General features: G+C 43.4%; 1 protein-coding gene across 8 annotated transcripts in view; it reads right to left on the reverse strand.

The window, feature by feature from the left end:
* Positions 1-27,715, reverse strand: part of Golga3 (golgin A3) — a 48,183-nt gene that overhangs the window by 12,531 nt on the left and 7,937 nt on the right. For 7 of the 8 annotated variants that reach the window (XM_063271404.1, XM_006249563.5, XM_039089528.2 and 4 more), the window contains exons 4-18: positions 24,489-24,601; positions 22,455-23,101; positions 21,013-21,124; positions 18,437-18,743; positions 15,189-15,391; positions 14,450-14,587; positions 11,582-11,743; positions 10,847-11,215; positions 9,143-9,220; positions 7,964-8,227; positions 6,867-6,961; positions 5,186-5,402; positions 4,289-4,432; positions 3,208-3,405; positions 774-890 (exon numbers count right to left, since the gene is read on the reverse strand). In XM_063271404.1, the coding sequence (XP_063127474.1) occupies positions 774-890; positions 3,208-3,405; positions 4,289-4,432; positions 5,186-5,402; positions 6,867-6,961; positions 7,964-8,227; positions 9,143-9,220; positions 10,847-11,215; positions 11,582-11,743; positions 14,450-14,587; positions 15,189-15,391; positions 18,437-18,743; positions 21,013-21,124; positions 22,455-23,101; positions 24,489-24,601 (3,164 nt within the window). Of the gene's footprint in view, positions 1-773; positions 891-3,207; positions 3,406-4,288; positions 4,433-5,185; positions 5,403-6,866; positions 6,962-7,963; positions 8,228-9,142; positions 9,221-10,846; positions 11,216-11,581; positions 11,744-14,449; positions 14,588-15,188; positions 15,392-18,436; positions 18,744-21,012; positions 21,125-22,454; positions 23,102-24,488; positions 24,605-27,715 lie in introns of those variants that run through there. The other variant, XM_063271407.1, reaches the window with a different exon arrangement.

Genomic DNA, 27,715 nt, shown 5'->3' on the forward strand with positions numbered 1-27,715 from the left:
ACACACACACACACACACACACACACACACACAGTGGCCATGAGTATTTGTTCTGTGCCAGGGGAAATGTCAGCAGGAAGATCACATTCTAAAAGAGAGGAGGTTACAAAGCAGTGGTGGCACAAGGCTTGGGAGGTAGAGGTAGGTGGAGTCTGTGAGTTTGAGGCCAGAATGGTCTACAGAGCAAGTTCCAGGACAGCCAGGGCTACACTGAGAAACCTTGTCTCAGGAAGAAAAAACAAAAAACAAAACCAAGAATGGAGCATAGGACGGCATGCACACTGGCCACCACAGGCCTTTGCTGTTATGATTATACAATGGACCAGCAAAACTGGGATATGGAGAGGAGCCAGCCACAAAGACTTTTAAGGCTGTATGCAGCCGTCTTTGATGACTATTTTTAGGCAAGGTCTTGCTATAGAGCTTAGGCTGGGCTCAAACTCACTACATGCAGCTCAAGCTGGCTTTGAAGTCAGAATCCTCCTACCTCAGTCTTTTAAGTGTTGGGAGTTTGCACAAACAGGAAGTGTGGTTTTTAATTTTACAGGAATGTCTTCCTAGCAAAGACCAATGTGTGTATGTAAGGGTGGCTCAGTCTATCCTCCCCAGTCCTACATTGTTAAAGTCATTTCGTATGATGTCATTTTCTACAAAGAAACAATGCCATGTCCTATGCAGTCTGTGTCATGACTGCCCAGTCCTTAGAAACAAAGTTATCATGTGGAGAGCTACACCTCCCGGAAGGCCTGATCAACTTGAAGCTGGTCACACACCTGTTCCTTCAGGCTGCTCACTTCCGTCTTTTCTTTCTCTAATGAGATTTGTAAGGCTTGGACAAGTTGCTTCATCTGGCGATCCTCCTCCTCTTTGCGCTGTAAAACTGCCTGCACCTATATCACATTTTGAAAGGATAAATAAAGAGAAGTATAAATTCCATGCACCCATACAATCTGCAATACAATCTGAGATCCTCTCTAGTCGGCCATCACGTGGAACCCAGTAGGACAGCATAAATGATGGCATCACAGGAAAGGAACAAGGTCGGGAAGGTAAGAAACCCCACTCTGGGCTGGAGATGTAGCTCAGGTGGTAGACTGCTTGCCTAGCAGGCATAAAGTCCTGGATTCAAGTCACAGCTCTTATACATAAAACAAAGCAGGCATAGCTATGATCCCAGAACTCAAGGCAAAAGAACTAGAAGTTTAAGGTCATCATCCTTAGCTACTGAGTGAATTTAAGGCCAGCCCAGATGTATGATCCCCACCTGAGAGACAAAGAGACGAGAGAGACGAGAGAGAGAGAGAGAGAGAGAGAGAGAGAGAGAGAGAGAGAGAGAGAGATCAATCGATGCAGAAGTCTGACCTCACAGGAGTGTGTCACTTTGTTGAATAGCTATGTTCAAGAACACAGCTTTGAACCATCCTCCCAAAGAAGCGAATGTATCATAAGAGATGTTTACAAGGAAGTCAGACCAGCAAGAACAGGAGTTTTGGAAACTGGAACAAAATGCAAATTGGCTAAACTCTTCTAGTAACTACTATTTCAAGGCATGGGTGGGACATGGCTGTACTGGCTGGTCTTGTGTCAATTTGAGTCATCAGAGAGGAAGGAACCTCAGTTGAGGAAATGCCTCCATGAGATTCAGCAGTAAGGCATTTTTCTCAATTAGTGATCAACAGGGGAGGGCCCAGCCCACTGTGGGTAGTGCCATCCCTGGTCTGCTAGTCCTGTGTTCTATAAGAAAGCAGAATGAGAAAGCTGGAGGAAGCCAGATAGTAAATAGCACCTCTCCATGACCTCTGCATCAGCTACTGCTTCCAAGTTCCTACCCTGCTTGAGTTCCCATCCTGACTTCCTTCAGTGATGAACCACAATACACCAACTGTCTCTTCAGTTTGGGAGCCCAATTCCCTTTCAACTGTCTCTTATTTTCGCTCTTCAAAATCTCTTCCCTTCTTTAGTCCTACTCAACCTTCTTTCTTCTTTTCTGACCCTATGCTTCTGTCTCCTGACCCTACTGCTCTCCTCCTCAATCCTACTGCTCTCTTCAACTCCTTTCTCCCTATTCTCTCTTTCTCAGCCTCTACAGAGAGCCAATTGTCACTGAAGAGCACAGAGTCATTTAAAGGACACATAAAATATTTCATATTACAAATATGAAGTGTAAGCTGAATAAACCCTTAACTTTTCAACTTGCTTTTTGGTATTTCATTGAGCAGTATAAATCCTAAGACAGTAGTGGGTTACTGCTGTGACAGACTTGACATGTGGGGATGACTGTGAAATGTCATTCAAACTTCGAGCTGGAAGGGCCCCTGAGTTCATTAAGAACTCAGCAGGATGTTTTTTAGGAGCCTGGAAGGTTAAGAATGCTGACCAGTGCAGAGATGGAGGCCTGGCTTGTGAAGTTTCAGAGTTAGAAACTCTGACAGGACTGTTTGCTACTTTGAATTAAGACTCTGTCATTTTGGTCAGCAGGGTCTGAAGAGTCAGCTGTGATTAGGATTAGAGAGACCACTGAAATGAAAACTTTGCATTGCTGGGACAATGAATACTGGTTAGCTAGAGCTAAGAAATTAATGGTGATTGAGAAGAGACCACTATCATTAAGTGAAATATGGGAAGTTTCCTGAGAACACAGAAAAGCTGTGTTCCAAAACTGGCCAAGGTTGTATCTTGTGCTAGCAGTTGAACTTGGTAGTTTAAGAGTCACTCAGGTGGGTATTGAAGACATGAAGGGGTCATGCAGAGTAGCTGTGAGAGGCCATTAGTGAAGATGTAGTTAAGTGACCCTTAAGTGACATTCTGAAACTTTCCCTGAACTGTTCACCAACCTCCAAAGCACTGTAGAACCTAAGGAGCTAAGAACAGAATCTACAGTAAGATGCCAATTTGGGGTTCAAATTCCATCTCTAATTCCTATCATGACTTCAGACGAGTGTCTTTTGTACAGGTTTCTGTCTAGAACTAGGACAGACTGACCTGTCCCACGAGAAGCCTCCCACACAAAAGGGACTAATGAACTTGGGACAGTAAGCACAGGCTCTCACAACTGGGGATCCCGGTTTATGCAATCAATGGCCAGGTTCCTCTGAGCCAGGTGTGGGGTCCCCTGAAAGTGGCTATGACTCAGTATGGTGAGACACTGATCATAAGTATGGTCCACATGACTCTCATGCTGCTCCTGGCAGACATAGGCCTCAGCACCTGGAGATTCAGCTGCACCAGGTCAGCTTCCCTCTTGGCTAGTGCAGTTTCCAGAATGCTGTTGTGCTCCCGCAAAGCCGCATTAGATTGTCCAAGGCCGGTGAGCTTCCCTCGCTCATGTTCTAACTCCAGAGCTAGCTTCTTATTTGACTCTTCAAGACGTTTTATCTTCCTTCTGAAGCCTCTGGATTCTTGAAGCTGAAACATATTGGTACATGTAAAATGTCATGCTCTGGGCAGGTGTGGAGATCCATGGCCATAACGCTAGTACTTGGGAGGCAGAGGCAGAAGGATCAACTCAAGGCCACCCTGGATATGGAAACCCTGTATCAAAAGCAACACCTTCCCACATACAAAAAAAAAATCATACTCTGCTAGACAGACTACTAAACTAAAAATACTCAACTGAAAAGGTAAGCGATTTTCACCAAGAGTTAATACTAAAGCACAAACTGTCCTCGACTTATTACCTGTGAGTCCGCTACTCTTCTGGGTTCACAGGCTTCAGAGAAGCCACTTCAGAAACTAGTTGCTCAGGGCCTTGAATGAGCTGCTCACCAATGAACATGGAGTTGATCTGACCTCAGCAATACCCATTTGAGGATAGGATAGATTGCTGAATAAAACACACATCCCTGAAAGTTATGTAAAGTTCCTAAAGGCCCTGCTGTAGCAACAGAGTAGGCAGGGCTAGCCAGAGGCTGGAGACGGGACCTTAGTGAGTAGGGCCAATAAACTGCGGTGTCTGCTCTCTGGCAGATTTACCTTGGGTTCGTTATTTACAATCAAAGCATTCTAACTGGGAAAAGAACAGGATTGTCTAACCTTTAAACACTGAATTAATCAGAAATCTGTTACCTAAAAATCTGCTAGGATGGACTCACAGCTATCATGGGACTCATGTGCATACAGGCTAGACATACCTGCCTCCACATGTCTCAGTAGTCTCAGCCATGTAATAGCTGCAAAGGTGGTAACTATTGATCTTCCCTAGATACTGGCAACAGTGTGGTCCAACAACAGTTACAGGTGATCCAGGAGCAAAGCACAGCCACGCTGCGCTTAGCAGTGCAGGTGTTACCTCATCCTCGAGCTCCAGCACCTTCTCCCGGGACTCTTCCAACTCCTGGCTAGTCATCGTGATCACCTCCTGTAACTCCTTCTCCAGCAGTATTTTGCTTTGGCCAACATTCTGCAGTTCCACCTCCAGAGCATGAATCTTCTCCTGAAAGTCAAAATGGGAAACATATTTAGTCACTGGTCTTTTCCTCCTTCAACTCTTATGGGCACATACCTGATCACATTCTAGATTTTGTTTTAAAAGTTTTATTCCATGTTATTCATTTATTACATGTGTACGTGCATGTGTGTAGGTGCTCTTGTGTGCATAGACAAACTTCTTCAAAGGACAACTTCTGGTGTCAGGTCTCTTCCTGACTCCTACAATGTGAATGGGGATCAAACTCAAGTCATCAGGCATGGTGCAAGGGGCCTCTACCCATCGAGCCATTCAGCCATCCCCGTTGTTTTGGTTTTAGAAACACAACCTCCTTATGCAACAGCACAGGATGGCTCTGAAGTAGTAAACTTCTCCCCTCCGCCTCACAGGTATTGAGATTACATTACTAAACCCAACTCAGAAGGCTCTATCTATTCTTTTGTTTGAGATAGGTCTCATTAGAACTTGCCAGACAGCCAAGATTAACCTTGAAATCCTGGTCATCCTACTTTAGCCTGCTGTGAGTTCAGGGCCAGCTTTGTCTACAAAGCAAGTTCCAGGACAGCCAGGGCTGTTACACAGAAAAATCCTGTCTTAAAAAACAAAAAAACGGGGTTGGGGATTTAGCTCAGCGGTAGAGGGCTTGCCTAGGAAGCGCAAGGCCCTGGGTTCGGTCCCCAGCTCCGAAAAAAAGAAAAACATAACCAAAGAAAACCAAGAGTCCTAAGGACTTCGACTGGGAGAAATGTGTTTACCTACATGTAGAGCAGGGTCACTGCTGCCACCTGTGCTCTGAGCTCTGAGCTGGTTCAGCTCCGCATCTGTGGCCTCCTTGTTAGCCAGAGCCTCCTGTAGGCGACGGCTGAGAATGCTCACAGCATTCTCGTAAGCCTTGTGCTTAGTCTTCATCTCCTTCTGGGCACTGGTCAGATCTGAGCCCAGCCGCTTCATCTTCTGCTTCTGTTCTGTGATGGCCCTGAGACATGAGAAAGCTGAGTTAATCTTAGTGCACTCAACCAGCTCCTGACCTCAAACACCAAGGGCATATGTTGGCATGTTCATCCTTTAGGGTTAGATGCAGGATTTTTTTTGGTTTTGTTGTGTTGTGTTGTATTGTATTGTGTTGCCTTTTTGAGACAGGGTTTGTCTGTGTAGCCCTGTCTGTCCTGGAACTTGCTCTGTGCACCTTAAACTCAAGAGATGTGCCTACCAGCACACCAGGCTTAGGGTATTGGCTCTCGAGAGGCCACTTTAGCTTAACCACTCTGTGTTCCCCAAACCAGGCTGATCCTCAGGTGAACTTGGGCAAGTGTGTTCTTGCTTTGGTTTGGTTACTAAAGGAAAAGAGGAATTTGTCAGGGATCTATGCTAGGACAGAAGAAACTGTAAATCCACCGAGTTGAATCCACAATCATCAAGATCTGCCCTCCTCTCTGCACAATTTAAAAGTGATTCTATGATGGGCACATTGGTATACACCTGTAATTCCAGCATCTGAAAGGCTGAGGGAGAAAGATACCTGTAAGTCAGAGATTATGCTGGACACAGGACGACTGGGCTACAGAGACTTTTACTCAACAAAACAAAATGATCTTGTGAGGGCAGAGAAACAGCAAATTTCAACCAAAAAACATCCCCATCATTTTTCCTGAAGGTCAAAAGCACTCGGTAGATTTTTGAAGGTATTCATAAGCAGCACAGATTGCACCATGGAGTAAAGAGGTCCCAAGAGTCAGAGCTCATACTGTAATCCCAGCATTTGAGAAGGTGAAGTAGAAAAGTCACAAGTTTGAGATCAGTCTTGGCTATAAAGAGAGACAGAGTCTCAAAAGCCAAAAAAGCAATGATAGCTGAATCTCAATGAGTTCTAGACCAGGTAGGGCTACATAGTGCTACCCTCTCTAGAAAAATAAAGTAATATAAAAATAAATAAACTACCCAAAAGGGTATTTGCAAAAGTGTACATATGCATGTATGAGCAGTGACTGGTGAGAGTCATGTGTTTCCATTTGTGACAGATGAGTCTCAGTGCCAACCCTAGTGAGAGAGCAGGGATGACAGGATACTGGCACCAGTTTATGGCATAAAAAAGTCAAATTAAATAAAGAGATTGTAGGACTAGGGCATGTAGCTTAATAGGAGAGCTTTTATTTACTATACTCAATGCCCTGGCTTTCATCTCCAGCTTTGGGGCAGGAGGGGGTGCTTCTGTAAAAGATGCTCGAGCAAATCAACTTAGAAATTCAGATAAATAAGTAAGAAAAAGGTAACTGCCAATCACGAAGGAATGTTAGAACCACGTTCCAGGCTACCTCTCCATGAGCTGGAGTTTAATAAGGATATGTTATGAGCACAGCCAACACCACGGACTATCCAAATTAGTCCCTCTTCCAGCAGAGATGGTGCTCCTCACAGGCAGGTGTATGTTGCTCAGACTTACTTCTTGGCCTCTTGCTGCAGCTCCTCTATTTGTTTCTTTAGTGTCTCATTGGCCTCAGTAAGGGCTATCATCTGCTCTTTGTCAAACTTCAAAGACTTTAAAAAGAACAACAACAACAAAAAAAAAAATGTGCAGTTAGTAAAACGCTGTATACTCCAGATATCTGTCACTGATGACAACACTTCCTAGCAATCAAATGCATTTCTGGGGGTTGGAGAGAACTGGCTGCTCCCCTAGAGGACCCAGTTTCAATTCCCAAACCCACATAACAGTTTATAATCATCTCTAATTCCAGGTCAAAGCAGTTCAATATCGTCCTTTAGCTTCTGTGGGTGGCACATTCATGGTCCAGAGATAGACATGCAACCGAATCATCCATACACATAAAACAAAACCACAACCGATTTCTGTCCATTATGTCCAGACCATCACACGCCTTCCTAAAGTTCTCCTGTCAGGAAAGACGAGTTCAGGTTAGCCCCTGCCTTACCTGATACCTCATGAAAGGAACAAGAAAGGGGCCACGACCTCTTAGGGACTTTCAGCATGTGTTTTTTGTTCTAGCATCCTTCATTATTGCCTCTCCAAATTTCTCATCCCAGGAAGTGTTCCTTATTTGGGACCAAGATCTCTATCTTTACCATTAAAGTCACCTCTTACACCCTTGTCTGGTCACCAAGCCAGTCAGTCACTGCACTCATTAAAACAGCCAGATGCAGGGGCAGTAGAGCTGCCCAGAGGGAAAGGGTAGGCAGCTACACAATCCTCCCAGTGCAAGCATCCTGCCTAAACTCAGGATATCTGCAGAGCACTCTCTCCTTTCTGTCTGGTGCCAACTCTGTGGACTTCTAGTCTCAAGAAACTAGCTCCCCAGACCATGTAACAGGTGCCATGACCCGATGTTCACTCTTCTTTGTTTCCTTCATGTAGCATCACAGCCTGGATTTATCGGAATATTAGTTCAGGAAGCCTTGTCTTTAAACTGTTTTAAAAGTCTTTCTTTGTTGAAGCTCCCTGTTCCACCCCGCACACAGTAAGCCCCCAGCACACTTGGCTGAACCTTCACAACTCAAAAGAACCAATCTACTGCACTGCACCTGCAGGTGAATCTCCATTTCATCTCGCTCTTTCTGCACCGACTGGAGATGCCCCTCAAGCTCTGCCATCTGCTGGTGAACCAGGGACATGTCCTTCTGCAGCCGTGAGTGCTCTACTTCCACAGTCTTCTTCTCTCCATGCAGCTTGATCAGCTCCTGCCTCAGTTCCTTCATCTCTGAGTCCAGGCGTTTTTTGGTAGCTTTCAGCTCATTGATGAGTTGGTCTTTAGAAGCAGCATCTCGCCGATAGGCCTCTACCATCACCTTCGGGACAAGTCACAAGTAATAAGCCAGTGACAGTCAGCACCTTACTCAGTGAATAAGGCTGCTTTATAAAAGCGTTTATCAACAATTCACGGCATAACCCTCTCCTCGCCCACATTCTAGGCATGGAACCCAGGGCTTAGAGGATTAGAGGAAAATGCTTTAACCACTAATCTACATCTCTAGCCCTAGGGTGTAACTTTTTACACAAAATAATAGTTACTGAAATCTGATACTGCCCATGGAGAAACACCAATGATGATGGCATGTCTGGATTTCTGTCACACAATTTCTACAAACAATGACCCCAAAGCCAAACACTGCATGAAGCATCCCATTATCTTCCTGGGATCCCTGTATCTTCTAGGTGATCGTACAAGGACTTATCTTCCCTTGGTTGCAGTGCTTAGAATCTGAAAGTTTATCCTTTGAGTACCGCAGTAATAAACTGAAACACTACTTATAAACAAGCTTTGGAGGATCTTCCTCTCTTAGAACAAAACATTCAACTGATGGCTGGCAACAAAGTAAGGAATCAGAGCCATCCCTCCACCAGGAAACATGAGCTTCAAAATACAAAACTTATGTCATGGATCTTTTTGGTACAAACTACATTTGTTTTAAAGTTGGATTATAGTGTAAGCTTTTTACACTCTATACAGAAAATACAACTAGTACACGCTGACCAAAAAATTACACACGGCTTTTGGAAGAGATAATGACAGGGCACCTTCATTGTCACAATGGTTGGGGAAAGGGTATGATGTCTCACTGTCTGCAATGTGGGGACACATTAGAATAAGTACACCTTTAAAACAGTAAGAAAGACACAGATGCCTCCCTCTTTCTGATTTTGCTCTACTGCAACAGACTACTCAGCAGAATGCCCAACAATTGTTTCCTATGTCTCCTTACCTTTTGCTGAAGAAACTGCTCCTTTACTTTCTGCATCTGTTTTCTCAATGTGGCTGTCTCTTGCTGCAAGTGTTCCACCTACAGGAGAGGTTTGCAGAAGAGTGGGTTGACGTGGAAACTCTAGTTTCTTTGCAAAGTTATTCAGGTCAAATGATGTTTTGCTGGGGCACACGGGTCAAAGGATGCTTGATAAAGGAGAGCATTGCTTTGATTTGCTCTGCCTTGCTATTCTTTGCTAATGACACCCATGTATTGGTTCACCTTACACAGCGTTGTTAAGCTCAACTTGTGCAAATGCTGCCATTGAGAAAAGTTTGCCCCAAAATTGCTTGTGAGGTTCCTGTGGCAGTATGCGACTTCCACGGCCTCAGGATTAAACAACAGCTGCTGGTTTGTCCCTGGTGTGGGCCTGCCGAAAGGACTGGTCTGTAGCTGCCAGTTCATGTGTGCTGTTTGCCTGCCTAGAGGACTATTCTGCAGCTGCTGAGCTGTATTTGGTGTTTGCTACAGGACTGAACTGCTGCCAAAGAAGAGTGAGCTTGTACTCGAAAAACTACTGCTGAGCAGGTCCACTCCCCACATCCTGATAACTTTTCTCTTCCACGACCTCTGCTGGGTGGTGCGATAGAGGAGAGGTGCAACCCTTATTAAAAGATGGTTACAAAAAATGTATGCCTACAGGGAGTACAGTCTGACAGTTCTAGTCTGTGCCCACTGACATTTTTTAAGAGCCAACACCATCTAGAGCACAGAAGGTGGCTTTCAATCAGACACATGCTGATAGCCCAGAGGCTGCTCAAGGAGGACACATGACCAGTATCCTTCTTCCTTGCCACTTAAAAGTACAAAGACTAGGTGAAGGGCAGTGCAGTGAAAGAAAGGGTAAGGCAGGGGATGCTCTAGAGTAGACAGATGTAAGCCCTTTCTGGAATAGCCAGAGAGGAATTCTAAGTTTTGTGAGCAACACATCTAGCGACAGAGTCTCAGCTCTCTCTGTTCTTGTGGCAGGAAAGCAGCCAAACACTACATAGAGGAGTGAATGGGGTTCTAATCCAATGAGTCTCAACTTACAACACCCCATATTTTTCTGACTTAACCCATACCAGAGACTGGCCCAGCCATACTATCTGGAAGTTGGTAGAAATTGACATCTCAGGCCTTAGACTACCTCAGCTATGCACATGAAGAGCCCCAGGGACTCAGGAATACAGGATGTATGTAAAAGGCTACAAAAAAAAAAAAAAAAAAAAAAAAGCTTGTTGCTGCTTTGTTATTGTGTATGAGAGAAAGAAAGATGGAGAAATTCTGGGGGTTGAACCCTGGGACATGAGGCAAGTGTGCCACCACTAAATCACACCCCACACTCAATAAAAAAATTGCTTTTGAGCAAGCCACACTCACCCCATCAGGGCTCTTAGAGCATTCTGCATGGTATATGTCCAGGATATATGATAGAGATAACCAGACATATTACATTATTTATAATTATTACATTCTGAAGTGGCCGTGAAATCATGTTCACCCCACAGCAGTTAGGAGCATCATCTGAGATGTAAGGCAGTTGGGGCACCAACTTGCACACAATGCCTCAGAGATAGGAAGACTTTGTTGAGTACCCAGGTTTTCTATATTAAAATTATTCCTCTTCAAAGACCAAAACATGCTCTACACAAGTCCTTCAGAAAACATCTAAGCTAGTGTTACCTGGTTGGACTTGACAGCCACATCTTGTCTCAATTGTTCTAAAAGTCCTGATGTCTCCTCAGTATCTTCTTCCAAACGCCGTGCTCCTCTGTCAAGTTCCTCCTTGTCACTCCTGGCTGAGTGCAGAGCCACTTCTAAGACAATCTTCTCATTCTGCAAGAAGTGAATGGCATCCTCCCTGGAGTCAGCCTCTCTCTGCAGCTCTTCCAGCCTTGCTTGTAGCTCATCATAACGTGTTTGCAGGTCATCGAGGGACTGCCCTTTGGCCTGTAGAGCCTCCTGTGTCGATGTAAGCTGCTTTATCACATCTAGATGCTCCTGCTGAAGTGCTGCCAGCTGCTGATCTCGCTGGAACAATGTCAACTTCACCTGGAAATAAGTGATAAATTTAACATGCTGCCTTCCACCTGGCACAAGAATTTATGTATTTTTGATGTTTAGAATTTAAGTAATTTTGATGATTCATTAAAAGGCCTTTTTTTATGTAAAATTTTAGAGTAGAAGAACATGAATAGAAAGAAGCAAACCCATGATCAAGCTAGTGACAGAACAGTCTGATAGTGACCATCAAATACATTCAACAGATAGCCCCAAGCAAACCTTAGCTACCAACCCAGCCTGATGCCAGAGAGCACACTGAGCATGTGTAAACTGCACTTAGACATGCACTCCAGGCAAGGCCCACATCCACAGAGATCTCTGTGAGCCTGGGGTCCAGAGAGCACAATTGCTTGCCTGTTCCAACTGTTGCTCCAGGGACGCTGCTGCATCCGCCACTTTCTGTAACTGTTCCCGTTCACCTTCAAATTCTTCCAGCTTCCTTTGGAGGTCTTCTTCCACCATTGTCTTCGCCTCCCGAATCTGTACAAATGCTGCCTCCTGATCTAACATGTCAGCCTGAATAAGAAAATAGTATTTCTTTTAAAGATTTATTTTATGTGTATGTGTGTTTTTACTGCATGTATGTATGGGTAGGTACCACATGCATGCTTAGTGGCCAGAAGAGGGCATTGAATCTCCTGAAACTGGAGGTAAGATGGTTGTGAGGGGTATATGGGTGCTAGAAATTCAACCTGGGTCCTTTAAAAAATAGCAATTGCTCCTAACCACTCAGCCATCTTGCCAGCTCTATTTCTTTCTTTTTTTTCATTTACTTATTTATTATATATAAGTACACTGTAGCTGTCTTCAGACACCAGAAGAGGGCATCAGATCCCATTACAGATGGTTGTGAGCCACCATGTGGTTGCTGGGATTTGAACTCAGAACCTCTGGAAGAGCAGTCAGTGCTCTTAACCACTGAGCCATCTCTCCAGCCCCACTCTATTTATTAAAAAGCAGAAAAACTTGATCACCAATAACAAACTTCAAGTCTCATCCTTCACAGAGAAACCCACTGCTATGTAAGCAGTCTCTATCCGTATCTCCATCCTGTCTATGAACTGCAACCTGACAGGCTTAGTCCGTAGGTGGTACCTACGGACGTACTAAAGGTGGAGGCATAGTCAGGCTACTCAGGACGGTTACTCCAGCTGACCTGGGCTTGTCCCAAGGAGGGGAAGAGAAGGGAGAACCTGAGAAAACAGAGTTGGAGATATATTTCGGCTACAAAAAGTGTTTTTTCGGGCCTGGGAACTATTACATAAAATTACACATGGTGACACATACTTGGGATAGCACTGGGTGGACACCATCACATCCAACCTAGGTACATTTCTTCCAGGAAATAATTTCAAAACTGTTTCTAGTTCTTAACAGAGTCTTTACTCATTATAGCTCTCAACATAATTCTCTTCAACTACCTGAGCCAAATGGTTGTTTGCTCCATATGACAAAAGTACAGGTAGGAAAAGATGAGAAATCAGAAAAGCCACAGGAAAGCTAAATGCCTCTGTGATCATCTATGAAAGATCAGGATCAAAACTGGCCCAGGCACACAATTCAAAGTCATTACTGACTAGATCTTTTTTAATAAAAACTTTTTTATATTTCGTTTATGTCTGTGTACGTGTGTGCATGTGAGCACATGTGCCACAGTGCCAATGTTGAGGTCAGAGGGTAACTTACAGAAGTCAGTTTTTTCTTCCACTATATGAGCTGCAGGGATCAAACTTAAGTCATAGACTTGGCAGCAAGCAACCTTACCATCCTACCAGTCTCTGATTAGATATTTTGTATTTTGTTTCCTTTTTATTTTTTTGCTTTTTGTAACAAGAATCTTAAGCAAGTAATACTATCTATTTTATAAAAAAAATAAAGACCAGGGCAAAGGGCTAGTGATAGAATGCAGATAGCAGAATGACTGCCTGACTCACAAAGCTCTGGTTTTGACCCCCATATCACATTAAAATGGGTAATTGTGGGACATGTACACATCACAGCACTCAGATAGAAGCACCCAGAGATAAGAGGCAGGAGGTTAAGAGTTTAGGGTTATCCTAGGCTATAGAGAGTCTGAAGCCAGCCTGGGCCACACAGGCCTGTTATGAAAAGCAAGACTGAAAGAAATTCTCAGAGTGGTTAAGAAATCCTCCAGGGTAGCAGTTCTCAACATGGGGGATCTAAGAAATCATCCAGGGCAGTGGTTTTCAACCTGGGAGTTGCATGTCAGATATTTACACCATGATTCATAATAGTAGCAAAATAGTTATCAAGTAGCAAAAAATTAATTTTATGGTCAGGGTCATCACAACATAAGGAACTGTATTAAAGGGTTGTAGCGTTAGGAAGGTTGAGAGCTTCTGACCTAGGTGTTAGAGAACAGGACTGAGATCCAAGCCAAATACAGTTCATTCCCCATCATCATCTAGAGAAACAGCAGGCAATAATGAAAATGCCTTCAGAAGAACACTGTCACTGGAGGACTGAAGAGGGTGAACACTTGCAAACAAATACAAGCCCCTGTATTGGGCCTGGAAATACTGTCTAACGTACAAACATCCTTAATCCCCTTTTCTCCATTCACTCTGTGGTTGGCTCTGTCCCAAGACTGCAACAGTGCACTGGTAGGAACTCCAAGGGAGGCTTTAAAGAAGAGCGACAAGGTCCCAAGGGCACTTGGGCCACACAAGAAGTAGAATTCCAAAATGCTGAACAGCTACACTGCATGCAGCTTAAAGGGATTACGTGTGTGTGTTATGTTTTTGTGGTGTGTGCACATAAATGTGTGGTAACACACAATTACCTGCATGTATATACAAGCCCAAGAAAAATTTAGGGTATCTGTTTTTCTCCACAATACTACCTTGAAGCAATGTCTGTCACTGAAGTAGAAGCTTGCCATTTTGTCTAGGCCAGCCAGCAAGCTCACAGAATCCTAGTCTCAACCTCCTGCAAATGCCGGGGTTATAGCAATGTCTGACTTCCACGTAACTAACTCACGTCCTCCTGCTTGCACAGCAAGTGCTCTTATCCACTAAGCCATGTTTGTAGCCACAAAAGCATTTTTTGAAATATTAAATAAGATAGAAAAGTATACATATTCAGAAGACACATTCGTATTTACTTGTGGGTATTTTGATTATGTTTGTGCATGCTTTACACTTGCTAGCAAGAACCAACATGGAATAAAAAGTATCACTCCACTAGCACCACAGTCCTCACCTCAATGCTCTGGAGCTGAACAGCTATGCGCTCTTTTTCCTTGATGGATCTGTGCTGAGTTTCTGTTAGCTGATGCGATAGGGACACATTCTCAAGTTTCAGGTGCTCCAAAAGGCCCGCTTGAGTCATCTGTCCGACCTTCAAAGAAAAACCCAGGAGGTAAAAAGAAACTTAAAATTAGGCATCAAGTGTGGCCCATTATCCCTAGTCACTAAGATGTTCTCTCTTTTTTAACAATGACTGAACTTATCAATGTGACCTATTGCAGGGAAAGCTCCTGCCCTTCTGTCTTCCACCCCAGGACTCACCTACACAAACCCTCTGCCAACCTACCTTGAACTTGAGCCATGTGAGTTCTATATGGGGCAGGGGACTGTCCACCAGATCAGGCATTCACACCTGAGAATGTGTAGTCTGGACATGACCTACACTGGAATTCCTACTTAAGGTACACCTATAAATAAGCAGATCCCACTGGATCCCCACCAGCTCCCTGTGACGGAAGGGAAGGCGTGAGAAGCTCTTATAGAGGATGGGTGCTGGTTGGAAAGTAATCAGCAGTTACTAAACAAAAACATATCCATGATATCTAAAACTATAAACACCTTTCACCACCATTTTACTAGCTTTGAACATGTGATCCTCTTGTTTTAGCCTCTGGAGTTTTAGATGCCATCACACCTTTGCAATTCAGGGGAAGCGTGTCCCACAGCTCTGAACGGAGTTTCTGGCACTGTACCTGGATGTGGGCCATCTCTCCTTGCAGCCTGACTCTGGCCTCCTGGGCCAAAGCAAGCTGCTGTTGGTACCACTGCCGGGCCTGCTGCAAAGAAGTGATTTCAGCCTGTGATGCTTGTAGTTTGCTGGTCAGTGTTGTGCGCTCCAGCTGTACTTGCTGGAGCTGGCTCTGTAGCGCTGTCATCTGCTGCCGCAGGTCATGAACTGAAAGTAAGCAGGCACAGCCAACTCAGACCAGCCAGCACCAACAAAAAAGCCACAGCTGGGGTCGTTTGACCTAAGGTTGAAGTCTACAGAGAGAAGCAGTACTGTTGATGCTGGTTTTGCACAGTGGACATGTTCTATAAAGTTACCACAAAAACAGCAGTGTTAGACAGAGAACCACTGCTCCCAGAGAAAGGAGTCACAACAGTTCTATTAACTGATGAAAGTGTCTGTTCATTTACCTGTGATTTAGTTTAAACACACCTTAATTAATATCTGCTTAATTATTAATCTATTATCTATTAATTATTCATCCACATATCTATTACCTTAATTATTATGAATGACTATAAAGCTCATGGCCAGCAGCTCTATGTAAGTCAGCTACAATGCCTTAAGGAAGTTTCTGTAAGGAACTGTCTAATCTATAAAATTGCTTCGAGCTTCCTCACATACAGAATAACATCATTTGGAGCCATTTTAAATAGCAATTACTTGTGGCACGAAAGAGATACAAAAAGGACACATAATAACAACTTGAGCTGAGGGCAAGACTAAGGGTACAAGAGAAATGATTACTACCTTGTTCCTTCTACAGAGGTGGAAGAACACACATCAAGTAATTCAAATATTTAGCTAATATCATGGCCATATCCATTAACAATTATAAATGTGCTTGAGTAAAGCTGGAACAACAAAAAAATTATGCCGGGAAGAAACTCCAGTTATGGAATCTGCAAGGACCGAAACCCAACCATGTGTCCCAGAAACTGCCATGTCACTGTGGCTCTCATCTTTGAGTACCCAGTGACATCATCGATTTGCCATAAAGAAACAGCCTGAGCATTGGATGGTTGATTCCGAAGCAGCACCTGCTAATTGGTCCTTTGGTCAACTCAGCATGAGCAGGGTGGGAGGAAAGTAAGAAGGACGACGAAGAAGTCAACAATACAAACAAAGTCAGACATCTTAAATTTTAAATTATATCCTGAGCTTGAGAAAGTACTTGTGTTGTGAAGACATTTCCCTTCTTTTCTTTATTTTATGTGGTCACAGGGATTGCTAAGATGTCCAGGCCACAAGCTTTTCATTCCTTTCTCTTAATCTTCAAAGTAGCTGGGACTAAAGTTATATGCCACGAAAACTGGTATAAATATTTTAAATGAGGGGGGAGAGACAGAGAAAAAGACAGAGACAGACAGACAGAGACAGAGAGGGGTGACCGGTCTGCTGGATAGTTTGATGTCACTCTGACAGAAGCTGAAGTCATCTGAGAGGAGAGAACTCCAATTATGAAAATTCCTCAGTAAGATCAGGTTGTAGGTAAGCTTGTAGGGCATTTTCTTAATTAGTGACTGATGTGGGAGGGCCCACCACTCACGGCAGTGGCATCCCTGAGCTAGTGGTCTTGGGTTGTATAAAAACCAGATGCCAAATAAACCCTCTTCTCCCCAGGTTGCTTTGGTCATGGTGATCATCACGGCAACAATGACCCTAACTAGGACAACCAGGTATCAGTGGCACCAGCTTGTTAGCTTACCACTTGGGAGATGGGAGGCAAAAGGATCCAATGTTCAAGGTCATCCTCAGCCACATAGCAAGTTCAAGGCCAGGCTAACCTACATAAGACCCTGTCTCAAAAAGAAATAAAAAGATTGTTTAAGAGTTCACGATCCCTTTGCAGTGCTTCAATTCCAAAGTAATGAGAACTTAGAAAGGAACGAAATGAACCTATTTAGAAATTTTCAGATTTTTTTCCCCTAATGAACTAATGAACCATAAAATGCTCAAAGACTGAAAAATAGCAATTTAAGGGACTGTTTCGATGCTCTAGTGTTGGGAATGAGCTTCTGGGTAGCAGCTCATCACTACACTGTACTGGACAAAAGCCTCACTTAACAAGCCTGCATTTCCTTTATCACGAGGCCTTCAATCTCCCAACCCCACTTCCCCCTCTCCTTCTGACTTATATTCAAATAATATCCTTTAGTATCAGGGTTTGGCTCAGGTGAAAACTGAAAGCAGGGTATCTTTATGAATGACCTGTAGGTAAGCCCCAAGGGCTATAGACCAACATAATGAGCAAAGGTTACTAACCACTAACACACACATTGCTCTTAAAATACTTTAGACAGCATCTGAAATTAGCAGGAATAAATGTTGTAGTGAGAATTTTGGTTTCTTTTAAAAACACAGAAATAGGACTGTGCTTTCATTTTAACCCCAAATGTGGGATGGAGCTGCTTCAGATGGTCCACAGCAGCTGACTGTGATTTGCCTCATGCTCCGGCAGGAACACGACTTTGCCAGCTGCAGACAGTTTCTGCAATTGTGTAATGCTTGAAATTCTGGGGATTTCAGAAGACATTATAGGGGCTGGTGCCCCAAGAAGCAAGGTTGGTTGGGTGGTTGTTTGTTTTTTGTTGGTTGTGGTTTGTCAAGTAGTTATGTGCAAGAAGAAACAAAAAGATATTAGATATCCTGATGTCGAAGATCAAATTTGCCCCAAGGAACTCAATGCCCCTAATAGCAGAAAGTAGTCTTTTCTTTTCTTTTTTTTTTTTTTCTTTTCTTTTTTTTTTTGGAGCTGAGGACTGAACCCAGGGCCTTGCGCTCTACCACTGAGCTAAAACCCCAACCCCCAGAAAGTAGTCTTAATGGTAATGTGCCCCTGTACCCTTTTTCCTCTCCTATCTACTGGTAGGGGGTTGAAAGCATAGAAGAAAAGAGGTGGAGAAGGGCAGAAGAAAGAAAAACCCACAAAATGGTGAAAGACAAGCTACAAAATGTAGAATAAATATACAGTTCAACCACTCCCAAAACACTGGATTTAAGAGGAAGGAGAGCAGAAAGAAATACTTCTAGTGGTAAAAGTCCAAAGTCAATTCCTGAGTTTAGGCTACCTTCTTTATGCAAAACCATAGACTCTCAGGAGTTCAGCCCAAATTATTTTATTTTAACAATGCAGAGGGTCTCTGTGTTAATCGTCTGCTAACTTGAACCAATTACAGGACCCAGAAATCACACCTGGGCTGCAGACCTTACCTGTGTTGTCCTTGCTAAGGATGTTTCTCTGCATGGCCTCCACTTTGGCCATCAGTCTCTGATACTGCTCCTCTGCCACTTGTAGGTCATTGTTTGACGATGCCAGGCTGGCATTTTTAGCTTCTAGCATGTTCTGCAGGTCAGTCATAGCCCGCTCCAAATCCCAGCAAGACTGCTTCAAAGTGTCCACTTCAGAACTAAGGGAGTCTTGCTTCTGCTGGCTGCTGTGACTGTGTTCCACCTGTGCCTGTAGCCTTGTGCTCAGGGCAGCAAGCTGGGCCTGTAGCTCAGCCTTCTCTTGAAGTGCCTGAAAATATCCCCAAAAAACCATAATGGCTTTCAGAAAAATAAGTCCCTCTCAACTACTGTTTTCACAAGACTGCTTAAACTTATTATGTTTACAATCAGTGGGACAGAGAAAAATGGCCTACCCAAAAAGCAGTCATTTAAGCGTGTCAGTTACCTGTTCCCCATGTAAAACAAGTTGACAGATCCCTGAGAGATAAAAGCAGTCAGACTGAGATCAGTGAGGGAAATGCTGCCATTGCAGAAATTCAGAGCTAAGCCATAACACAGATTTAAGAGTAGACTTCAGTGACCATAGCAACAGTGCCACAGGACAGACCACAGACAGCAAACAGGCTCCAGGAGCTACAGACAACAGCTAGGAGACAAGTGAGGGCTGCGAGTATTGCTCAGTGGCAGAGTGCTTGATTAGCACGCAACAGGACCCAAATTCAATCCCTAGAACTACAAAAGGGGGTTCAATAAATAAAAAATTAAAAAGACAAAGACAAGCCCCAGTCACCAGCACTCAACTCACCTGATCTATCTGAGAGTTAAGTATGGAAACGCACCACTCAACGTGTTAAAGAAGTGTGTCAACAGGATGTCCACAGACAGAGGAGCAAACACCAAAGGAATTGGGATAATCAGTAAAACTTAACAAGATTTTACTTCTTTGTAGTACTGGGGACTGATGCCAGGGATTTATTCCTGCTAGCCAAATGCTCTAGCTCTGAGCTGTACCCCAGATCAAGAGGAGTTTAGAGTCAATGTAGCCGACATCCACAGGACACTGGCAGAGAGCCATACCCATCCAGAGTTGATCACAAGTGCATCAGAAGGAAGGAAGTAAAGGTGCTTAGACCCACCTCAGGACTGAGTATCCAGAGGAAGTATCAGGGATGTGATGAGACAGGGACAGTCTCAATTAGCACAGAAAACTGTGTACAATCAAAAATTCTCTTAAAATCTCTGAAATCGCCTTAGAAGATTGTTTTATATATAACTAAACAAACTGGCTTGTATCTAACGATTGTTAAAGCTTGACATATGTACTTAGCAAGCACTTGAATCTCACACATGGCTGTAGCCACTGCTCTCCTCCTGTTGTATGTGTTCATAACTTCTGGTCAGCCATCTTGTTGTGAGTGTGTGTATGTGTGTCTGTCATCTCCATCTATGACTGTGACTGTGTGTGTCTGTGTGTGTGTGTTCTCCATCTGTGACTGTGTGTGTGTGTATCTGTGTGTGTTTCTCCATCTGTGACTGTGACTGTGTGTGTTCTCCACCTGTGACTGTGTGTGTGTGTGTGTGTATGTGTGTGTTCTCCATCTGTGACTCTGTGTGTGTGTGTGTGTTCTCCATCTGTCTGTGTGTGTCTTTGTGTGTGTTCTCCATCTGTGACTGTGTGTGTGTGTGTGTTCTCCACCTGTGACTGTGTGTGTGTGTGTGTGTTCTCCATCTGTCTGTGTGTGTCTGTGTGTGTGTTCTCCATCTGTGACTGTGTGTGAGTGTGTATGTCTGTGTGTGTGTGTGTGTGTGTGTGTGTGTGTCTGTGTTCTCCATCACAAAGCATATACCTCAATTCCCATGAACAGATTCACTCTAAACTATCAACAGAAGGATAAAGATCTAGTTCTTTGTGATTGGAGAGGGAGGGAGAGAGGGAGGGAGGGAGGGAGGGAGAGAAAAAGGGAGGAAAGGAGGAAAAGAGAGAGAGAAGCAAGCCAGGCATGGTGGCACAGGCCTTTGAGAGATACAGGCAGGAGGATCAAGAATTCAAGGTCATTCTTAGTTCCATAGCAAGTTCAAAGCGAGCCTGGGCTACATGAGAAGCTGTCTCAAAATGTTTCATACCACATATATATATATATATATATATATCCACCCCCACCATATATACGAACTCAAATAAATAAATATAATAATCTTTAAGAAATGAAAAACTATTAAGTAAACACAGACACACACAAAAAGTAGTAATGTGGATACAATGAAACTTTTACTCTGTCAGAGAAATGGAAAGACACCAGGAGAAATTAACTGTCACAAACTCTCAGGTATATTTAGGACATGGTCTTGGCAAATTCTGATGGAGACAAAGGGAAAGAATGAGCCATAAATAAACTAGCACAACTCTGAGACCAACACAACGAGCGGACACAAATGAGTAGCAGGGATAACTTGGCTGATGAATTACACTTCAAGTTATCTGTAAAATTCCATACAGCAAAGACCTACATATCTTTTCAGAGATTCAGTTTATTGAGCAGCAATCAAACATCCCTTACCTGACTGGCTTCTAATGACAAAGCCTCCACCTGTCCTTCAAGTCTCCTCTTATCTTTAAGGATCTGCAACAATTCTTCCTGTGGTTCAGCAAAAGAGCTCTCCATGGACACACTAGGGGTCAGAAGTACAAAGTCAAGAGATAAGAACATGATAACTGCTATTCCTTCTTATCCTTCATCATACTGTCCAATTTTTACATTCCCTTCTTGCTTCTCCTGTTTTTTGTTTTGTTTTGTTTTTTTGCTTTGTTTAAAAGAGAGTTCTTTTTATGTAGACAATACATAGGTCCTCTGTGACCTGAAACTATGTAGTCCAGACTGACCCTGAATGTATGATCCTACTGCCTCAGCCTCCTAAGTGCTTGGATCATAGGTATGCACCACTGTTGCAGTAAAAATAAAAGAGCATCAGAACTGTGTCCGCGCTACCCTGGCGGTCGCTAGTTCAGGCTCCAACAGGCCATTGGAATTAGCACTAATTTATCTCAGATTAGTAACTCTTTCAGTGGCTCTCTGCTAGTCCTGAACTCTCTGGTTCCAGCTACCCAGTAAAATCATGGTTCCAGAAGTCCAGCAGTGGCTGGCCTATCATGGCTCCCTGCCACGGATTCTGCCCACACTCCCAGTAACTGCCCCCTGGTAGTTAAAGTATAAACTCCCAACTACCCAGTAAAATCAAGGCTAAAAAAATGTAACCCAACAATAACATTTATATGTTAAATTCTCAATGCACAATACATCCACACAATAAATTCACTGCCAATTAGTAAAGATATAAACTGCCCGCCTGGACAAGATAATATTGACCTAGTCCACCTGGATCTGGATCATCCTGCTCCATCATCTCCATCTTCTCCCAGAGTTTAAACATACAACTTAAGAAGTGAACTGAGAGGGGTTGGGGATTTAGCTCAGTGGTAGAGCACTTGCCTAGCAAGCACAAGGCCCTGGGTTCGGTCCCCAGATCCGAAAAAAAAAAAAGAAGTGAACTGAGGGGGCTGGAGAGATGGCTCAGTGGTTAGGAGGCATTGACTGCTCTTCCAGAGGTCCTGAGTTCAAATCCCAGCAACCACATGGTGGCTCACAACCATCTGTAATGGGATCTGATAATGCCCTCTTCTGGTGTGTCTGAAGAGAGTGACGTGTACTCACATACATAAAATAAACAAATTTTAAAAAAAAGTGAACTGAATCTGAGGTTCACGCCTTCTACAGAAGAACATGCTCTAGAAACAGGAACTTGTAAGAACCCAGGAAGTCTTAAGAGACAACCGGGTCTACAGTGCTTTTCATTCCACATAAGTGGTTTAGAGCTGATTCTACTTATAGAGAAGTAACAGAGCTGTATATAGATGAAAACCTAATGTAAAGATTGGGGTGCATTAGCAAAGACACAAGGCATAGCAACAGGCAAGAGCCCAGACTCAAGGCTGCTGCCCTACCTGCTGCAGATGCTGTCTCTGCGGCTCTGCACCTCCCCATTGGCTTCCTGGTTCTGATCTTGGTGCTGGGCTGCTGCAGCCTGTAGCACGTCTTTAATCGAAGGAAACTGGCCCAGGGCCTCAGCAGAAATCTCCTGGCCATCAACCACGTAAGCTGCTCCTGGTGTGCCGACATTCCCCAGGACAGCACAGGCCCCTCGGGCAGAGAAGCTGCTGTGTGAGGAACTGTCACTCTCATTTCCATCAGCCTCTGACACACTGTCCCCAGCCAGTGAGGCACTCTCTGCACGGTTATCAGTCTCACATGATGGGCTCACTTCAGACACAACTGAAGTGCTACTTCTACTCTGTTTCAGGGAACTTCCAACAGCATCAGCAGTAGAACCAAGGCCACCAGAGTCACTTGGATCTTCAGTTCTATAGTCAGCCAGAGACCGAATCTTGCTTGACTTGGAATTCTTCTTCTCTTTAGAATGTGCCAGCAGCCCTAAGCTGCCTACCTTGGGCCCCCGAGGAACACTGGTACGCAGGAAGGAATATTCTTTTGTCACAGCTACAGCACTGGCCCTTGGCAAGTTTTCTGGATTTAACATGAGCTCAGGATCAAGTGTACTAAAAAGTTTCATTTTAGTTGCCGGCTGACTGGACTGAGAAACAAACAAAAGTATAAAAATATGACTAAGATTAGCAAGCAGCATTTTAAAACTGTCATCCAGAAAACATGCATGAATGAACATTCTACCAACAGTCTGCCAGGCCCTTAGAATGTTGGATGCAGCAGATCTGAAAAATCACATCTCAGGTTGCATTGAATGACCAGACTTGACCGTCCCTGGGCCTTTAATGGCCAACACTTTAAAACTCTTTAAAGTGAGTTACATAATAAGTTCTCATTCAGATTCCTGGCAAAATGTTCCTGGCTATTGTCCTGGTTAGTGTCTCAGATACAGAAAATGTTTTTAAACAGAAGTTCTGTTGAGTTGGGTCTACTTTTGGTTTATAATTAATTCAGAGGTAATGAGCCTCTTTACTCATGTCTGCTTATGCAAAACTCAGCAAATACACACGGTATCCTTTCTTGTGAAGCGAGGAGGATATTGACATATAGGTCTCATGGTCCACACTAAGAGAAACCTCGCCATCCCCCTGCCTCCATCTTGGTCTAGGAATGTAAATGTGCCATTAACGCCCAACCATGTGGAACTCTGGCTCCAATGTTATTATCATTTTATAACTTATAATCACTGTTTATTATCATTTTAGTTCTTAGTTATTTTATCATTTTTATTGTTGCAAATTCTTTCCCAAGTGACTTTACAACTGATCATGGCAAGATAATTACTGATTTTTCCCATTAATAAACTGGAATAACAAACAGAAAAAATTTATACCTAGTAAGTTTTCAGTTGATTTCTCATAATCTTCTGAGGCATTATCAACTTGCAAATAACACCAATTCTCCTGTTGTCAGTGTTTCTATCTCTTATCTCTTTATACTAGCTAGAAATTCCAAAATGGTCTGAGTGATATTTGAAATAAAGGAAAAACTCAAGCTATGTATGTCAACATAATTTTCTTTAAAAATTATTTTTACTTTATGTGCATAGGTGTTTGCCTGTGTGCACATCTGTGCACCATGTGTATGTCTGGTTCCCTTGGAGGCCAGAAGAGGGTGTCAGATGTCTTGGACCTGGAGCTACAGAGGGCTATGAGCCCTCTTGTGAGTGCTGGGAATCAAACCCAAGTCCTCTGGAAAAGCAACAAGTGCCCTTAACCGCTGAGCCATCTCTCCAGCTGCAGCATAACTTCCTCTTCTAGCAAAACATCAATCCTGTCATTCTACCAAATTGATGTACCCCACGGCAGGGACACGGGCAGGGTGACATGCACTCTAAATGCAGCAGTTAAACACAGGATGGAGACTGGAACGCACAGTTGTGGACTGGACAAGTTCCATGCTGTACAACTCAGAGCTGCTCAGAATTCACACAGAGGAGACAGCAGACAGTCCAGACTCCAATCTAAGAGACTCACCCTTTCCCGATGGCGCTTAACTCGGTATTGCATCAGCTGCTCTTCCAGGCGCTTCCGGGCCTGCAGTCGGACCTGCTCCTCCTTTTCCAAGGGCAGTGAAGATGCAGTAGAGCCTACAAGGGAAACAGCCATTGGGAGGTTAAAGGGAGCAGGGTACCGGAAACAAGTTGGTAATCACAGATTGGTTGTTTTAATCACCAATATGCTTTAGCTTGTGAAAAACACACAGCAACCTCTATTCCATGACAATTTCCAGACTGAGAAAATTGAGGCTCTAAGAACTGCACTTGCAAGTGACACATGCCAAGATGAACCTCTTTCCATCACAGAGACATTTTCATAGGAAGTTACAGGCACACATCATCTGAACTGCTGCAGTAACAAGTCATAACGCCATGTAAACGTCAAGAGCTTATTTAACCCTATTTATTCAGACCTTGTCCATTTAATAAACAAAATGACCCATTAGTCTTGCTGCAGCACTTTGTGTAGACTGAAGACCTACGGAGCTGTGCTTCTGAGGGCCAAGGGCAGGCTACATCAGTTGCCTGACAAATGAGCTCAAATCCAGAACTCACACACAAGGACGGTAAATATAAATGGGAACTCTTAAATATAAGGAATGATTTAAAATATTAAAAGCCAACTTCTCGTGTGTGTGTGTGTGTGTGTGTGTGTGTGTGTGTGTGTGTGTGTGTGTAAGGGGGGTAACTTGCAAAACCAAGGCAGACACTCTCACCAGGACTGGGGCTGTGGCTTAATCCTAATACCAGCAGATGTGTCTGTGAAACATCGGCAGAGGGTTAAGAGGTCAAAAAAAAGAGCATAAATGCAATAATTTAACGATCTTTTATATACATCACCCTCTTCAGACATAGAATCTGAAAAATGCATACATATATATACATGTATGTAGGTATGTACATATATACATACATATATGAGATTTCTGAGATCTCTAAAATCAGGGCAGCTACCAAATTCATTAGGATCTCACCACTTTGGCTAGCATTCTGTGCAATGGCTTTAATGGCTTTCCACAGAGCTATTGTAGTTCTAGTGGTGTAGCCATAGGATGACAAATTCAAGAGTTCTGGCCATTGTACAGATGTCACAAATCAGCAAATAAACCTGGGTTTAAAGACCACTAAAGCTCCATGACAAGCTGTGTGAGACGGAGCTCAGGCCAGGATGAAAATGACAATGGATCCATACATCGATCCATACATCAATCCTAGCAGGGTAGGGATTCCCCAGAACAGGGAGGGAAGATCAAATCTGTAAGCTCACTTTAAAAATTTATAGTTACCATTTATTTCCTGGAAAAGTGGAAACAAGTCCCAGAGCATGCTTGTGAGGTTGAGGACAAGCTGCCTGAGTCACTTCTCTTTCCATCATGTTGTGTCCTGGGAATTGAACTTAGGATAGATGGCAAATACCTTTACCAGCTGAACCATCATCTCCTCAGACCCTAAATTTATTAAATTGTTTTCATTCACTATCTATATTTACAAATACATGTTACAGCATGAGTGAGAAAGCCAGAGGACAACTCCTTCTACTTTTACATGGATTCTGGGGAATCAAACACAGGCCATCAGAACTTTTCCCTGCCTACAAGTTATTTCTTGACTTAAATGCTGGCAAGTTCTCCAGAATTTAAAAATATATATATATATATACACTATAGCACTGAATAAATAATGCCAGCGATGGAAAAAGGCAAATAATTCCAGACACCACAGGGACAATTTAGAAAAGAATTTACAAATGTCCAACAGATACAAAGACATTCAAGTCCTTTGATAACTGAAATAAAATGATGAATCATCACATCACTGTCATGTATGAAAACAATAAGGCACTGGGTACAGGGGCACATGCCTGTGGTCTCAACTCCTGGGAAGCCTGAAGTAGAATGATCACCGGAGTTTAGGAAGCATAGGCTAACCTGGGAATACAGACTTCATCGTGAAAACTAACAAAAGTTGGTCAAGTACAGTTCTCAGGAGCCTAGGGCAGGCAGATCTCTGAGTTTAAAGCTAGTCTGGTATTCATAGTTAGTTCTGGGTCAGCTAGGGCTACATAGTGAAACCCTACCTCAGAAAACAAAACAAAACAACAAAAACACTAACTAAAAAAAAAAAGTGGGTGAAAGCCTGTATACCAGCAATTAAGAGACTGAGGCTGGAGAATCATAAACTCCAGGCTAGTCTTGCATAACAGCTTGGGATACAAAGCAAGACTCTCCAAAACAAAACAAAAAATAAAACCAAAAAGAACAAAAACACCCAAACCCAACAAGGAAACCAACACTCCACAAAAAACAAAAACAAAAACAAAAAAGGAAAGGAAGATTATCTGAGGGGAACGTGTCCTCACCAGTCACTGGCCATATGACTATGTGAGACAACACTAAAGACTTGCTTGTCCCACAGAGAAACAAGCTTAATGGCGCAAGGATACATGAACCCATTATGGTCAAGAATTGGAACTCATCAGAAAAGCTGGGCAGTGGTGGCCCACACCTCTAACCCCAGCATTCGGGAAGCAGAGGCAGGTGATCTCTGAGTTTGAAGCCAGCCTGGTTTATAGTATGAGTTCCAGGACAGCCAGGGCTACACAGAGAAAGCCTGTCTAGAAAAAACAAACAAATGAAAACAAAAGAAAAAGAGAAAAAGAAAAGCACCAGGAAATAGGGAGCTGTCTGCATATTCTAAGGTGCTCTGGGGAGTGGAAGGACCATGTCATAAGATAAAACCAAGTGTTCTAATCCTGAAAAATTATTTGAACAATTGAATCCCACTTTAATATTACCTTTCTATAAGTTTTATTTTTAATCACTGTGTGTGATTGTAGGTGCAAATATCCACAGATGTGTGGGGAGGGCATCAGATTCCCTGGGGCTGAGGTTACTGAGCTGCCTTATGTTGGAGCTGGGAACCAAAGCTAGGTCCTCTGCAAGAGCAACAAACACGCTTAATTGCCGAGCTCTCTCGCCAGCCCCTAAGGTTCCTTTTGCTTTGTTTATGGGGGCCTTGCTAAGTGGCACTAAGGTTGACCTCAATTTTCAATCCTCCTGCTTCAGTCTTTCAAATAGCTAATTATAGGCATATAAATTTCATTTTTAAAGACCATGACAAAACATCCAGGTTTTTATATAAACATGCAAAGGATCTTGTAAGAATCTGGTTTTCCGTCTTTAGATGAATTCCCTGTCTGTCTGT

This window comes from Rattus norvegicus, chromosome 12 (assembly GCF_036323735.1).
Source record: "Rattus norvegicus strain BN/NHsdMcwi chromosome 12, GRCr8, whole genome shotgun sequence".
Lineage (NCBI taxonomy): Eukaryota > Metazoa > Chordata > Mammalia > Rodentia > Muridae > Rattus > Rattus norvegicus.